The sequence below is a fragment of the Thamnophis elegans genome, chromosome 11, assembly GCF_009769535.1.
Source record: "Thamnophis elegans isolate rThaEle1 chromosome 11, rThaEle1.pri, whole genome shotgun sequence".
NCBI classification, from domain to species: domain Eukaryota; kingdom Metazoa; phylum Chordata; class Lepidosauria; order Squamata; family Colubridae; genus Thamnophis; species Thamnophis elegans.
The window spans coordinates 44,524,896-44,542,646 of record NC_045551.1 but is presented as its reverse complement, the minus strand read 5'-3'; the positions used below and the strand labels follow the sequence as shown (position 1 = coordinate 44,542,646).

Genomic DNA, 17,751 nt, shown 5'->3' with positions numbered 1-17,751 from the left:
TAATGGCTACTCGTTCAATGAATGAAGTTACAAGATGACTTGCAACAGCAGTACAGGTAGTCCTTGACCTATGACCACAATGAGCCCAATATTTCTGTTGTTAAGTGAGACATGTTTAAAGAGATTTGCTCCATTTTATTACCCTTCTGATCACAGCTAAGTTAAGTAAATCACTGCTGTTGATAAGTTAGTAACTCGGTTGTTAAAGTGGAATTTGGCTTACCCCTTGACTTTGTTGGTCAGAAGGTTGCAAAAGGTGATCACATGACTTTGAGACTTTGGCACAAGCAATGGTATGAACCAATTGCCAAGCATCTTAATTTTAATTTTAATCATGTGATCACATGGGGAGGCTGAAAAGGTCATAACTGTGAAAAACAGTCATAAGTCACTTTTTAAATTGCCCTTGTAACTTTGAACGGTCACTACCTGTATTATAAAAATGCTTCCATAATATAAATTAATTCTCCGAGCATATGTTTTTCTTTTGCCCAAATTTGGATGCTTAACCAACTAAGCAAAGTTAGAGCTTCAATTCTCAACCGGCGTGTTTTTTATACCCAAGACTTCAGAAATTTCAGTGCATGATTTGCAGTTTAGCTTGACCCCAGTGAGAGTTCACAAGATGTCCCCCATCTGTGTGAATAACTATGAGGCTACAGAAACATGGACCCCTATTGGAGTTCACCGTTGGTTACCTGCTGTTTGAAAAACATCAGCCAGACATTATCCCTACATTCTCAAAGGATCAAGCAAAGGCCAACCTATATGCACATTGAACTATAAATTCATCCTTCAATGATATTTCCTCTTGTACTTTTTTTTAAAGAAATAAACTTAATACCCCAAGTAACTGAGACTAAAATCACAAAACTAGATAGATAGACAGACACAAACACAGGTAAACAGACATTGATGCAAAAAAAAAAGTGTTACCACTTTTGATTTCGCTCCGAAGGGAAAACATGGTTAGATTTAGCTGAACAAAGCGCATCTTTCATTGCACTTTTAGAATTAAATTTCTATCTCTTTTTAAATATATATTCTTAATTCTAAAAAATAAATTTTAAAAAGCACACAGGGCACTTTCATCCATTTTTAGATCAGGCAACTTCGTGACCAAGAGGTATTTTGGCACTACACTTCGCTTTCTTTGCTCATATTCATTCCACAGCTAATTCCAGGCACAATTCCAGTGAACATATCAACTGCCTAACAATAGCAAACTCCAAAGTTCTGCATAATTTTCCTCCAGTTATTTCATATTAAACAGGAAAGGCAAGCAACCCTGTAGCACATCGTAAATCAAAGAAAGAAAGGCTAGTAGTATTCCTAGCTGTTCCTCCTTCTGCAGTTCTTTTGACAACCCCAATTGTAATTTTTGCAATTGTAAGCAAAAATGCCTCATCACTTTAGGCTTTGTGGAATACAGTAAAATAAAAATGAAAAGCAGAAAAGTCAAAAGTATAAACTGTTTGTGTTCAGTTAAAGAACTATCAAATTCTACTCTTTAAGACAAAATTGGAACAGATAAATTGCAAATTTTTAATAAATTAATTCTTAATAAATTAAAATTGTAATTTATTATCAGCTTTAAATATGGAGTAAAAATATTTTGAATGAGCATCTCATATGCCATTTATCACCATAGTCTACATAATGGCTTATGTATATTGTACAAAAAGATACAGAAATTGCAAGAACATGGTGATCCGAGTCATAGAATTTAATTAGTAAATTGAGAATAAACTGCCTGTGGCACTTCATCATTCATGGGAAACATTCTTCAATATAAATATTTACTGACACTAAACATATTCTGCGTTGATTAGTCCTTTTTACATATTCAGCTTCTGTCAACTTGACATTCGCAAAACACAAATTTGCATTTTTCCATGTAAACTTAATGGTGTCCTATGTCTTGCCGTAGATAAACAATTTCAATATATTTAACTTGCTGAGAATTTTAATTGAGTTAAGTGAAATTAAAAAACTTCATTCACATAGTTTTTAGTTGTAAAAACATCAAGTTTTCAGAGCAACTTAAATAGTATAATGATATTGAGGACTGCTACTTTGCAAGACTATCTTAGAAATGCACATTTAATAGGTATTTTAATTTATTTTAAATAGCATTAAAGGCAAAAGGCAGACAACTACTACATAACATTTCCTGAAAACTACTATGAAAAATACAAGGAAAGTACTTATTCCAAACAATATTAAAAAACAGTTCTTGGCAAACACTGCATGTGTCAGCCATCCCAACTTAGTCAGTCAGAAAAGGAAGATTCTTGACTCCATTCCTAGTGAAACAATAGTTTACTAAAGCCAAGCGATTACAACGTAGCAAAGCCGAATCTGATTTTTCATGCCCAAAGCATCTGGTTAACTCTTCCCATTTCTCCACCTTTCCCTATGGATGTCCCCCCTTGTCCAATTACATCTAAGGCAAATTGTTTGGTAACAGTCCCTGGCTTGGCAGGCTGGAGGGTGTTGCATTTTATGGTGTAACCTTGGGACCGGACAATATTTACACAGGAAACCTAATTGTTCTGTTGCATGCTATGTTATGACACTTCGTTTATGATCTATTACTACAATAATAAAACTTATTTATATTATTTTTCAATTTCATAGTCCTATAGAGAGAAAACAATAAGATGCAAGAAACATGTACATTATCTTCAGCACCTTGGAATAAATGTGTATTATGTACTATTGCTATTGCTACAATATATTAAAGTATATAAATATTGCAGTATGCTAAATTCTAACCCAGGCTGTTATTGAATTGTATCTAGACAAACATCTACAATTTTACTTCATTTCATTTTTTCACATTTTCCCAGTTTTCAGATACATACACATTTTTCAATTCTAATTATCCCATCTCAACTGCAATACAGTATTTGCAGAACAGCATGTTTGCCCTGAGCAGAAAGATTTGACTTAATAACTTCAACGCTTTTTAACTCTGTTCATCTTTGTAATCTTCTTGTAGATGCATATGGCATTAATAAGTCAGTTGTTGTAGGATGGAACTGTGATCAATACACTCCTAAATCACTTTAAGCAAATGTCACAAGCCAACTTTGGCCTAGCAGGAGATTCCCGACACATTTGGAGAACACAGGAGGAAAAAGGCTGAAACATTTTGAACCTCTTTCATAAAGGTGCTCGAAAAAAGGAATGGAAGAGTGACAGATTTCAAAGAAATAGTGCTTTAGATATACAAGTACTTCCCAATTAAAAGTTCTTTTATTTTCTTCCATGAATGCTGGAAAGAACATTTTGCTGGTACGAACAGAGAGGCAGGTGACATACAGGTAACTGCAGCTAAAATATTTAATCAAATATAACTGATCATTCAAATAATTTGTTACAGGGAAAACATGAATTATATGCCCAAACAAGCAAAAAAATACATGCCTATGGAGATTCTCAGTCATCCAGGTCATGGTTGTCCCAAAGGTACTTTTTCAAAGGCAATTATACTTTCTAGTTTTTCCTTTGAAGATGTTTCACTTCTCACCCAAGAAGCTGCTGCCCAACTGACTTTTAATGACTCCAAACACCTTACAAATATAAAATTCCAGTACTAAAATTAAGAAGTCTTGTGGGACCTCTGAAATGGGATGGACTTGACCCACCATGGAGAATGTTCCATAAACCCAGCGCCCTGCCTGAAAAGGCCCATCTCCTTATGCTCGTCAAATCTAACTCCCTAATAGCAAATCATATGGAAAAAGCATGAGCAAAGTATAAATATGCTCTTTAAAAAGAGTTAGACTAGTATGTTTTCATTTTCCTTTTTATTCCAGGAGAGTAAAATTCCTATCCATCTCAACTTCATGTAGTTATGATAATGCTCAAGATACTCAAAATTCAGGTCCACTATTTCTAATAGATTGTATGATGAATATTTATTCTTCATTTCCTGGCATGGATTACATGCAAAATCCCTACAAATTAATTTGTATCAGGTTTAAAATAAAGCAGAAGGACTGATGCTACTGCTAAACATTATTACATATGTTAATAATTCCTATGCCATTTATTCTGATTAAGGATTAAGGCTTTTCCTCAATTGGGCTTTTTCAGAATTAATGTTCAACCTTGAGCCCTGTGAAAAACAGTCCTAATTAAAATAAAAAACATAACCGCTATTCCTTGTTAGCAGAATCAGTAGTTAGTTTTCTAATAGACTACAATTATATTAATTAATTTATGCCCAAAGGTGCATCCTATTTTTTTCTTCTGACAACTGAAATAATGAGAAAAGAGGGGATGATAATTTTTCACAATAACAGGCAGTGAGGGGTATTTGCTACTTATTGAATTTCTAGGCCACTAAGAGTTCTTAGTATATTTATGGTGGAAATAGAACTGTTAAACAAGTAAACAAGCTGGCACTCAATCCAGACAAGACCGAGTGGCTATTGATGTTGCTCCTCAAAGACGGTCCAGATATTCCATCTCTCAGCCTGGGGGTGAAACTATACACCCCTCAGAGAGGGTCCACAACTTGGGTGTCCTCCTGGATTCACAGCTGACATTAGAACATCACTTGTCGGCTGTGACCAGGGGGGCTTTTGCCCAGGTTTGCCTGGTGCACCAGTTGCGGCCCTACCTGGACCGGGAGGCACTTCAAATGGTCACTCATGCTCTCGTCACCTCTAGGCTTGATTACTGCAATGCGCTTTACATGGGGCTGCCCTTAAAGAGTGTTCAGAGACTACAATTGATCCAGAATGCAGCCGCGCGAGCGATATCGGGTGTACCTAGATACACCCATGTTATACCTATCCTCAGCGAGCTGCACTGGCTTCCCATCAGTCTCTGGACGCACTTCAAGGTGCTGGTCATGATCTTTAAAGCCCTACATGGCTTGGGACCTGGATACCTGCGGGACCGCCTCCTGTCACATACCTCCCAACGACCCATAAGATCTTACAGGCTGGGCCTCCTGCGGGTCCCGTTGACCGGGCAATGCCGGTTTGCGACCACTTGAGGGAGGTCTTTCTCTGTAGCTGCTCAGGCCCTGTGGAACGATCTCCCCGCAGAGATCTGGACCCTTCCCACTCTCTCGGCCTTCCGAAAAGCCACTAAAACCTGGCTGTTCCGGCAGGCCTGGGGCTGTTGACCCCAAAATACGGTCCAGCCCCATCTAGAACTGAGTGCATGGAGTGTTGTTTTTAAATCTATCTTTTCTTTTCCTTATATTTTTGTTTTGATTTTACTTTGTATCGTAAGCCGCCTGGAGTCCAACGGGATTGGGTGGCATATAAATGTTATTAAATTCAAATTCAATTCAATAAATAAACTTCTAGTCTTTCTTTCTTTAAGGACCTAATGGCTAATGCTTGCTGCTTTGGATTCAGGTTGCTTACCAGGTACATCTGATATACAATCTCATCTATAAACAATATGGTTGTGGATAATAGGTATTACTGAGAACTGGTTGGGTGAGAACAAGGATGTAGATTGTTGGAAATTTTTCAGTTGGAATTTCTGACCCTCCAACAGATATGATCCAAGGTCAGGAATGGAAGTAGCAACAATTGCTGCAGTGATCATCTCAACTTAGGGATAGTAATATTGTTCCAATGGTGTAACATCTGGCAATAGTTATCAAGGGCTCATGGGATTTTGTAAAAAATCAAGGAAACAGATTAGGTTTTCTGTAGGATGAACTCCCTAAAACCCTATATACCTTAGGAATGAACTCCAAATGGAATCTTCTCTGTCTGTGAAAATATGTAAGGAAGGAATGCTTGCAGTCCTGTCTCCGCAAATCAAGGGACCAAAGACACAACAGTAATCTGTCTCCATAACAACTTCTTATCCCTGAAAATTGTTAAACAGACATTTTTAACATTATTTTTCCAATTTATTTATTTGAAACGATATGTGGTACAGGTGTTATTTTTAATATGGGTTGGTTATTGACATTAGATATCTCCCTAGGAAATATTTATTAGTTACTCAGCTTTTCTCTTTGTTCTTTTTAAAATGTGTGTGTGTGTGTGTGTAGTGTGGTGTGTATGTATAGATATGAAGAAAAAGGAGGGAAAAGAAATAGAGAGCTTCACAAGCCATGTAGCTTATAAAAATCTCAAAATAATATTAATTATTACAATAATTTATTTAATAATATCATTATTCATCATTTTAGCCATTGTCTATCCATTAAGGGATGGAGACCTCTTCCGCAGGTTTCCAACCAATACAGTCTTGAGTTTTCTTTTGCCAATTGGGCTCGCAGTACTTGCTGATGTCATCACTCCATCTTGTCTTTTGTGGATGCTTTTAATCAAGTGGAATCCATTCTATGACTGCCTTGGTCCACCTACCATCAGGTGGACCATCAATTGAATAGCGTGTTAAATGTGGTTGGCAGGTATTCGGCAAGCTAAGCATAATTTTCAAGAACAACCTCCCACTATGCCTGAAAAGTTTTTGATCAGTCTGTGCTACCTGTTCTAACATATGCCTGTGAACCATGGACACTAATCTCACAATCGATACAAAAGCTACGAGTGCCGCAAAGAGCCATGGAAAGATACACACTCGGCATCACAAGGCAAGACAGAAAGACCTGCACATTGAAAGGATGCCATCAAGAGAGTAAAAGAATGGAAATGGGCTGAACAACTGATGGCAGGTGGACCAAGGTATTCATTTAATAATATATTCAATAACATTAATTGCTAGAAGTTCTACAGTGATATTAACTGTTTTGAAATTAAAAAAGATACAAAATTAACATAAGTAGTCAATATAATAATAATAGAACCCATAAAAGCTCAGTCTTGGAAGCTGGTTAGTATGTAAACATATGTAAGTAAGTACAGGTGGTCTTCAACTTTTGACCATAATTGAGCTGAAAATTTCATTGCTAAGCAACAGGTGCTCCATGACCATAAGTGTGAAAAATGGTCGTAAGTCATTTTTTCAGTACCATTGTAACGTCAAACGATCACTAAACAAATGTTTAATGTACCTGTAAGTACACTGAAATATTTCATTCCAAACAAGAATTTAATTATACACAAGATAACTTTCAGGCTACAACTCTGAACGCAAATCCTGAACATTTCCTAAACAAGAATTCTGCAAGTAATAAACAGATAGGAATTTCCTTGTTCATATTAACATCGAGTACTGTTCTGACCCCCTCTTCGCTCATTCACAAACGACAGCCAGACAGAACTTCAAAGGAAATATCTTTATCAGTCCCGGCTCAAGCTGGCTGCGAGCCCAAAATAAACATAGATAAAGTCTCTGGCAAAAAGTTACACAGCAAATGCAAAAACAAAACTCTTACAGCAAACCAGGTTTACAGAAAGCAAATCACTTATCCAAGTGCCTCTTTGAATCACTAACTCGAACAGGAACGAACTGAACTCACGAACAAACAAACAACGAACGACGTTGACTTCTGCCACTAAGGCGTGGCACCATCAGTCTTTTATCTGCAGGAGAAGACCCTAATGAGCAACAGCTGCTCATTATCCTGCATCCTGAAACAACTCACAGGTTTCTGCTGAGTCACAAGAAGTACTATTAGGTTAATTCAGTGGGCGGAGATATCAGAAAGTGGTATGAATATACAACTGTGGAGTTATTTAAACGTGCCAAAACTCTATAAGTACTATCTAAAAGTTTAAAAGGTAGCTGTATTTTATATTGTGCTCCATTATATTTCCTCTTTTGTAACCATTTGCCAATGCTACATCTTTTTCAGATGTGGACCTGAACAGCTAGAAAGAAATGGCCAAATTAAAACTCTATATTACTGATGATTCTGATGAAAAATTAGCTATGTACAATTATCAAATAAAAGCACAATTTCATATACTTTCAAGATTTTTCCACAGCTGGGTTTTTTTTATAAAAGAAGGAAACATGTGCTAAAGCTCTCAAGTTACTAGACTTCTCTTTCTTGGAAGTAAAGGTCACATAAGCAGAGAAAAAGTAGGAGGGAAAGCTTTCTACATTTCTTTCTTTTAATGCACTGATTTATCGGAGTTCAGCAATGGGGGTTAGGAAGAAAGATGTCAAAACCTTGAAATCCAGCAGTGTTGGAATTACAGTTATCTCTAATGGAAAAAAAAAGTTAAAAGCAGATAACTTATTTGGGGAGATGAAAAAAAATCAAACAGCTCCACTGGAATTCTGTTTCTAAATATTATCACATCAAATCTTTACCTACTAGTATTCAAATAATAATAACTGTCCATAAAAAGAATTATGTAGGCTTGATTAAATACCTGCAGATATTACTATTGCTTCTGCGTGTAGTTAGATGCAGAGAGTAAACCATGCGATCTGCTATGTTACCTCGGCATTATGTAAACATTTTATTAAAAAGGACATCTTCCCAAACTTACAATTTTCATTCATGATAGCAATCTAGAACCAAATCTTTTCCACAAGTGACAAACTGAGGGTTTCCTCAAAGCAATCTGACAGCTTCAATTTCAGAAAAGAATGATGTTTTAAGAAAAAAAATGGCCCAATAAAAATAGCAGTTGAAGAAAGACTTTATACAATCTAACAAGATAGAAAGACTCCATCCAGCTCAAACTAGATGAATGAGAATATCACTTTTAGGACACCTAGCCAAAATTCAGAGATGCTAGCATGCAGTATATTTTTTTCTCCTGATTTGAAACCTTCCTCTCAAATATCTAATTCAATTACTATATAAAGACATAATAATATATTTCTTTAATAAAAAAATTCTTGCATTTCATTTCTTGTTCTAAATTTATAATACTGAAATGGAAATGTCAGATTTCTGAAAGATGCCCTAATTAAGCTTTACGAGTTGACAGGAAAATAGTAAAACTCATTAAATAAACTAAATTAGAAGGACTGCAAACTGTTCATCATCTTATACTTTAATTAAAAATATTGTTGTGAAATATTTGCAAAATTGACCTAGCTGGACTCTCTTGATCTAAAAATCTTATTCACTATTAGATCAATTCAAACATTATGGTAATTATCCCGGAAAGTGATTATTTTGGTTCTTTTCTCATGCTTTGATACTATGAAAATTATATGAAAAATTTTGTTGTAAACTGGGATTTATACTTTAGATTAACTAATAGAAGAAAATTCAATTTTTAAATCATTTTCACTTCAGTGCAAATGTTGTTTGCTTCAATGGATCAACAGCAGTATTTACAACACCTACTAACATCCCAGCCTGGCTTGCAACATTTTGAGTCTTAGAAATACTAATCTACTATAGGCAATTAATAAATTCTACTGAAACTTCCTTCCCATTATGCTTGATAAAATATTGTTAGTGGTGAAAAATTTGATACTCAAATCTAATTCTTTGATACTCAAAGAATTAGATTTGAATTCTTGTAGACAACAGGAAGATACATTTATCAATAAAAAAATTTTTAAATAATGCTTTATTTGACAAAAAATATTTCAAGCTTACTAGACTCAATTGTCCTTATATAGAAAATATCTGAATAACTGTGTTACTGCAGATGCAATGAGATTAATGCTTCATTTAAACACATTTGTATTCAGCTATCAAATTGTTCCATTTTGGAAGGAAGAAAACCATTGACCAGAATGATAATAAATATCATATAATATTATAAAACACTAGAACCAATAGGTAGTATATAACATAACTGTATAAAGTTAGCTTAAAATAGATCTAAACTAAAAGATTTAAGACAGTTAAATAAGCCATGATACCTAGAAAATATATTTGTAATTTACCTCTTATAACATAATTATCCAAGGCTTCTTCCATTCTTTGCAAAGCTTCATTTCGGTTGGATCCATAGGTGATCAGCTAAAACATTTAAAAAATGAACTCTATATCAACCAAAATATTTTTGTCTCAAACATGCTGCCTATTTTACAATTCCTTTTTAATATTATTAAGTTTTAATACATAAGTTCACTCCTCAACCTTTATGATTTCTGTTAAGTCAGAATTTTGTTTAGTATCTTTGCCAAATGCATGACAACATACAAACCTCACTGCATATGGTGTCCATAAATCTTATTCTAAATTAGGAATCGGATATCCAAAACGTAAGTTATATACATGTTTCTAGCTTTTTCTCTCAGCACTGGCAGGGTGCCATTCAAGCAGACTCCTACATCACACTCTACATCTGGTAATTTTATGAAACCATTTATTAACTTTTGACAAACTGGCATCTATAGAATCGATAGTTACATGATTTCTGACAAAAACAAAATGGACCGGCAGTGATAGTGATGCTGTTAGGTTCAGACTGGAAGAGAAAGGGTTTTTTTATTTGTGTGTGGGTGAAAATAGAATTAGGCTGTACCCATTGATTCCATCCTACCAATAAACACTGGGAATATCATATGGCAAATTAAAACATTTTTTATTATTATTATTTTAATGTGGCTGAATCACATTTGAAAAGGGACACGACATACAGGTGCTTTCTGAGTTTTGGGGATTTTCTTGTAGACATTTAATTATCAAGCAAGGTAACATCATCAGTGCTAGAAAGGAGTGAGGTTTCCTCTTATTTTTATATACTATGAAATATCTGCAAGAAAACCACCAAACTCAGAGAGCACCAAGAACCCCAAAGTTCAACTCTGAGCTATAAATATTCTTTTCTATTGGTTCTCATTTATCTGCTGCAGTGTCTAAAATATCAATCCTAGAATGGTTATTATTCAGATGCTTGTCTGTTTTTTTAAATCCAAATCAATGGGAATGATCAATGGTATTACTTTTGTGGCTTCCTGGATAGTATTGCAATTAAACATCCACTGTGAGCCAACGTTCTAATCTGTAGCTTGCACATCTAGGAAGGTCTTCCCTATAGTGTAATATAGGTCACATAAAATAACAGGAGAAATATAGAAAGATTACATTATTTATTATATATCTCTAACAATATAGCTGTTAATATATCTATAAAATTTCTGTTCCATTCAACTGGAAATCTATCAGGATTTGCCCTACTTTCATATATTATATTGTCTCCACTAATTTCTTGGCAGTTCAAAAGTTTTGCTAGTTCATTATCTTCTTCCAAGAGATTACTTCCTTTTCAATACTTCCAAAGAAATAATTTGCTGCTCAATTACAGATGTCTTCAATGCATGTAGCTCTAGTATAAAATAATAAAATTAGCAAATATCAAATTCTGTGCCTTAGGATAATTGATCTTGGAAACAGCCAAAGAAGATGCAATTCTAAATTAAATCTTAACTGTTGTTTGTGCACTACTGCAAGATATGGTAAAACCAATAAGGAATCCCGATCACAATGGTGTTATAGCTAGTTTTAGTGTGTAATGGAAGTTGTTAACTAGGTGCAAACACAATCATATTTGAATAAAAATGGTGAAACTTCTCAAAATAGAGATGATTAAAATAAAAGAAACCAAAAACAAAAGAGAGATTCTTTGAATTATAATGGCTAGAGGACAACTGAAAAATAAGGTAACGAGGTTCAGCTGAAATGTATTCTACAATACAAAGAAGTATGAACCATACTAAAGAAAAGACCAACATAACTCTCTGGAAAATCTTCTATTACAGTTTTGTGTTACAGAATAAACTCCTGCAAAGTTTTCTGCTGGAAAGTAGAAAATCTATTACAACAAGAAAAAGAGGAAAATTAAATCTGGCAGTAAAAAGAATTTAAAAAGCAAATGGAAAGAAACATTAAGGGAAACCTGAATGAATTCTTTACATATGTCTTCACAACAAATTATACAAAGCATATCCCTAAATGTGTACTGACCTTTTCAGGACATGAATTGGAACAATTAAACCAAATTGCAGTAATAAGTGGTGTGTAGGACCTTGAGGAACATGTTTAATGCCTCTTCCCTTAATATAAATTTTGGGGAAATAGCATAACAAAACAGATGAAGGTGAAGCAGCATGGATTTTGCAAAGATAAATCTTGCCTTGTCACCTTTTGCATTCTTTTTTGAGAGACAGGTGTCAACAGGTGTGTAATATAAGTGTGCTGTCCATACAGTATCCTGGATTCTCAAAAGGCCTTTCACAAAGTTTCTCAGGAAGGATTCTTCAGAGAATTTACAATCAGTAGCATACAACAAGGACCTATTCTAGTTTGTGTGCATGAAATAATTAGAAACCAAAGAATACAGATAGTAATCAATATTTTCAGTGCAAGCAAGGACTTCAAGTGCCTACACTGGAACCAATATTTTTTAAGTTATTCATACAAGATATTGACTTAAGTGACCAGAAAGCTGGACAGACTGGAAATAATACCAAGTAATTAAGGATATGAAACGAAAAGTGATTATGACAATATAACGAAGGCTCTTTTTAAGCTAGAGAAATGTTGAACATGCACTTAAATAAGTATAAATGGATGCACACTGAGGCAAGAGGATTTCACATTTATTCTAATGATCTGTATCACTAATTAGGAAAATCTCATTTGAACTATAGTGGCTAACTGCACTGAAACCTTCACTCAGTTTTCAGTAGTTGTTCAAAAGCCAGATCTGATGCTATTGATTACTAGAGAAGGGATTGAAATGAAACTGCCTACAATATACCTTCTATGAAATTACGATATGTCTGCACTTGGAATAATACCATGTGCAGTTCTCCTTGCCACATCTGAAAAATGATATAATACAGTAAAATACATATAATGAAAAAAGTGCTGAAAAGAGTAGCCAAAATAATTAGAAAACTCTAATTCCTGGGAGAAAAGGCTAGAAAAGCTGACATCATTTAGCTTAGGAAAAGAACAAAAAAGGAAAGCATTTGAAGCATATGAAATAATGCAAAAAATTGAAAGTGGACAGAGAACTTTTCTTCCTGTCTCACAATATAAGAACCAAGAGTCATTCAATTAAACTAGCTGGAAGGTGAGTTGCTGCCAGCGTTACTGCTGGTTTGCTTTGCACACGCTTTGAACGCGCTTTGCACGCGCTTTGCGCACTTTGTCATTAACAAAAACAAGACAAATTTAATCCTTTTAAGATAAACTAGAAGCCATGAGGTTTATGAGAGTCTACAAGTATTAGTAGTTCATTCTACTATAGCTTAAACATCTTCAGGTTAAACATCTAAGCTCAGGATGCCACAACTCGAGATAATTAATCAGAATAAGAATTAGTTTTTTGCACCTTTCAATTAAGAATGGACAGCTCTAACTAGTGCTCTTACAAAGCAAACTTCAATTATTATTACAAAGCAAACTAGTTATGAAAACAATCACGATTCAATATTATGACTTTTCAGAACCTTGTTATCATAATGTCCCAATTTAGATAAATAGGAATTAATAGTTTATTAGAAATGTTCAGGTTTAATTGTGTCTTGGTCAAAGACATAAAGAAAGGGGATAGTAAAGACTTGTTTATACTTCAGTTAACTCAGATGTCACTATTGTCCCTATTAAAGCTGAAAGCTAAAAGAAAAAGATTTATGCTCACAAAACACTGTGATGAATTGCCTAATTTTAATTCTCATCTTTTCAGGAGGATATTTTAAAAATTTGTAGTAACACAAACATAAGATTTTTGTATTCCAAAATAAAACTATTTCTTAAATAATGACATTCCTGTAACAATGTTATATCATGACATATATTCTACTGAAATGGTATCCTGTTACCATACAGAATAAAACAAAAGTACATTTCAAGAGGTATGAAATAATTATATACTTTCAAGGGCTCACTATAGCAAAGATTTTATCAAAAGAAAAGAATCTCTTTAGCTGAGGAAATTACACTTTTCAATATGCACACATTTTCAAAAATAGCATGTGTATTTCAATAGATAGAAATTGACTTACTTTTGAAATCATGGGGTCATAATAAATACTAATTTCACTTCCTTGTTGTATGCCACTGTCAACACGAACCTAGAACAAAATGAGATAAATTAGTTTTATAATAGGAGGAGGTTGGGGTTAGTTATTATTAATAACAGTAAGTGTGACCATTACTCTTTTCTTTGAATGTTGCATTTATTGTAATGGACCATAGACCGTTTCCACAAATCTTATCTCTGTATTTTGATATTTAAGTCTTAAATCCTCCACTTGGGAATTCACCACTGCCATAAAACATGTTTGTAGTTATTGATTTTACCAACAACATGCACAAAAAGTATCAGTGTTTTGTAATGATACCATGTATATCTTACGACACCCAGGATTTTACCACTCCAGAAGAATACTCAGGTATACCAAAAAGAAACTTTAGACCTGATAAGCTAGCTTCTATTAATTCTTGGTTTCTAACTTTCATAAATGCAACCATTTCCTTTTCGGTTTCACTTTCATCTGAAACTATTTTTCTCAAATATGCAACTCTAATGACATTCAGAGAGGTTTTTTTTTGCAAAGTTATATTCTGCAAGGTTACAGTTTTAAAGAGGTTTCTTTAAAATTTCATAGACTGGATGGGGAAAACATCAACATATGAAGGCATGTGCGGGCGCACACACACACACACACACACATATACAAGACTCTGGTAACTATTGAACTGTTTGAAGTATCTGGTAACTGTTAATTAACCCACAAAACTTAGTGTTATTAATTAATATAATTTTAATCTATTTACTTTTTACCAGGGTGAACATTAAAAATAAATCTTAATTATTGAATAACTAATTCCAGAATAAGTCCTTGATGTTTTTGAAATTTGTAAAGCATGTTAACTGAAACAAATAGACTTTTCTTTAAAAAATAATAATATAATATAATAGTCTCTGATAATTTTGAGAAGAAAAACTAAACCTGATGAGGTGAAAGAGATATAACACAAAATATTGCATTTGGGTTTGGACGGCTGAGGGAAAGAAGAAGCTTAGAAACTCCCTTCAATCTTCACCTGGGGAAAAGAATTTTTTGTAATAAAACAGCAGTTCATCTGTCTGCAACAAGGCAGAAAGAGGTCAACCCAACGGCTGTTAGGCTTTTAGATTTTAATTTAGGCAATTATCAAGGGACCAGATGTAGAACCTCTTGTCTACAATATCCACATGAGGTCACACTGATGACTTTATTATCCAAATGACATGTCCTAATAGGCTTTACTCTATGAAAACTGCATCACATTCTTTCATGATGAAAAAAAAAGATGAATTGTGCTTTATAATTACACATTTACTAATACAGGCTTCTTAATTCAAACAGCAACTGTCAAGCACCTTCTTTAGAAAACAAACAAGATACCTTAGAAATGCCCAGTCATCAAAACAATGATGCCAGCTATCCTCATTCCACAGAAGAGAAAATATGCAAGCACAATTATTGAAGTTTGAACGGAAACTAACTTTCAAAATTCTGCATCACCACAAAACATACCTAAAAACTAAAATTTTAGGAACAAAGCAAGGAAGGGTACAAAGTAATTTTCCAATATAAACATATCTCTTCAAAAAATTCTAAGCTAAAGAATTAAAAATGAAGCCACAGTAACCCAAAAAGAAGGGAATATTTTCTCATGAAACAAAATTTGTTATGCAACAAAGTGGCAGTAATCATTCGAATTTGTTATGCCTTTGAGGTTTCAAACATGCACTATTATTTGCAAGCTAACATAGCAGGGCTGACGATTAAAAAATTGCAAATATTAAATTGCAAGGTAAATGAAAACTTCTGAAATTTGTAAAGGCAAAAAGGTTGTTCATGATGTCTGAATGTCTACAGAGATTTTTATTCATCCAGGTCATTGAAGGTTCTTGGATGAGAAGCAAAATGTTTTCAGAGAAAAAAGTCAACGAAGTCCAATTACCTTTTGGAAAAAGCACTTTTAATGCCATTGAGTAGTTACATTCTATTTAAGATTCCATATGGATCGCATAGGATACTGCAACTTATATACGTTAACGGATAGTAAAACAGTGCTCTTACACAGGTAAAAGAGGATTTTTATTTACTGATTGGTTCTATTTTTGCAAAAATCCTAATGAACTTTATGGTGCAGTCTTCTTCTTAAGGGCTTCCTATGTTAATCTCTACATCTTAAAAATAGGAAGTTGATAATGTTATTAATGTTTCCTGGACTAGTGGTTCTTGCTTGGCTGAAGAACACATGGAAATAAACCGACAAAGAGAATCAAATTTTAAAATTTAAAAGAAAAGTTATGCTCAATTTTCAATGTGATGGCATACAGTCTTGAGTGAACAGATTAGATTTTAATCCTAATTTCCATTAAAATAGTGAAACACAGATAATTTCCTTCTGTAAATAGGAAATTAGATATCTAGGGCAATGCTATACGAAATAGCCTTAACAGCTCAGTAAAACTTGGCACCAGTAATTCTTTAATATTCTACATATATTTTTATTCTTCTAATTGCCTTCAGTTAGTAATTGTTGTTTTTTAATACAATACTATTTATGCAAGTACAATCTAATATGTTATAAATAATACTAGGCTATTTCAAATGAAGTTTAACAGTAACAGTAACTATAGTTATTAACCTCAAGATTTTCAAGCCTCTGTCCATAGCACCAGAAAAACATATCTTTTTAATTAATACTATTTAGGATCAAGCAACTTCTGACATTTTAAAGGCAAATATCACATATAAACATACCAGAGATGGAAAAAATGCAAAATTATAAATAAACCACTAAAAAAGCTATTTTGAGTTTCAGTGGGTCTGATTACCAAACATTTTTGTTGTATTGACAATACGGCTTTTAGGGTTCCTAACATATCACATCTTAATTTGTGAGGGCAGAGAAGCTTGTTTATTTTATAAGGCTAATAAAAGAAAGAATGTTTCCTATCAACATAAAGGTCAGCACTACAGAAAAATGGAAGGAAATGAAAAATCTAGTAACCTTCTTTTCCTGAAGGCAAGGTATGAATCTACCACAGGAACACAACACCGAGGTTAAAAGCAAGTTCTCTGTTTCATGCACAAGCATTAACCCTCAAAAGCTTCTCAACCTGACCAATATCTAGATGTGGAGATTTCAACTCTCAAAATTCTCAACAATGATCATGATAACTGGAGAATTCGGAGAGCTGAATCAACCTTAATGGCATTCTGACTGCCTCAGAAGGCTTCAACTGGGAGACTAGGCTTCCTTGTGCATTTGGTTGCCCACTTTGAGAAGAGCTTGCTGGGTGACTAAATGGGCCAGAGGTCTAAACCAGCAGGGCATCGCCTATGTTCTTAAATGTGCATAGCTGGTAATTGCATGTAATGAGGAAAACTAAGTATTTGTTGCCAAGGGTATTTAAAAAATGAGTGCATATAAACAAGAGTATGTCTTGTTACTTTATTTGTGGCAAGTCTGACCCCTTATGTAGACTCTATTATGCTTATATTAAACAAATAATAATGATTTCATGACCATTGCAAGTCTGGAGCTTTAATCAACAAACGCAACTGTACTTCTGCACTATTTTTATTTATTTAGTGTTTATTATATCCTGCCATTATTTTATAAATGGCTCAAGGTAGCAAACATACCTAATCCTCCTCCCTATTTTCCCCACAACAACCCTGTGAGTGGGTTGAGCTGAGATAGGGTGGCTGGCTTTCTTGTCTATGGCAGAATTAGAACTTACGGTTTCTTGTTTTCTAGCCTGGTACTTTAATCACGGGGGGGACGCAGTGGCTCAATGGCTAAGACACTGAGTTTGTCGATCAGAAAGGTCAGCAATTCGGTGCTTCGAAACCCTAGTACTATGCAATGGAGTGAGCTTGTCCAGCTTCTGCCAATCTAGCAGTTCGAAAGCA

General features: G+C 34.3%; 1 protein-coding gene across 1 annotated transcript in view; it reads right to left on the bottom strand.

Annotated features, from left to right (window-relative positions):
* PCCA (propionyl-CoA carboxylase subunit alpha) overlaps positions 1–17,751 on the bottom strand; it is a 220,856-nt gene that overhangs the window by 97,566 nt on the left and 105,539 nt on the right. The window contains 2 exon segments of the mRNA XM_032226371.1: positions 9,760–9,835; positions 13,834–13,902. Of these exon segments, the coding sequence (XP_032082262.1) occupies positions 9,760–9,835; positions 13,834–13,902 (145 nt within the window).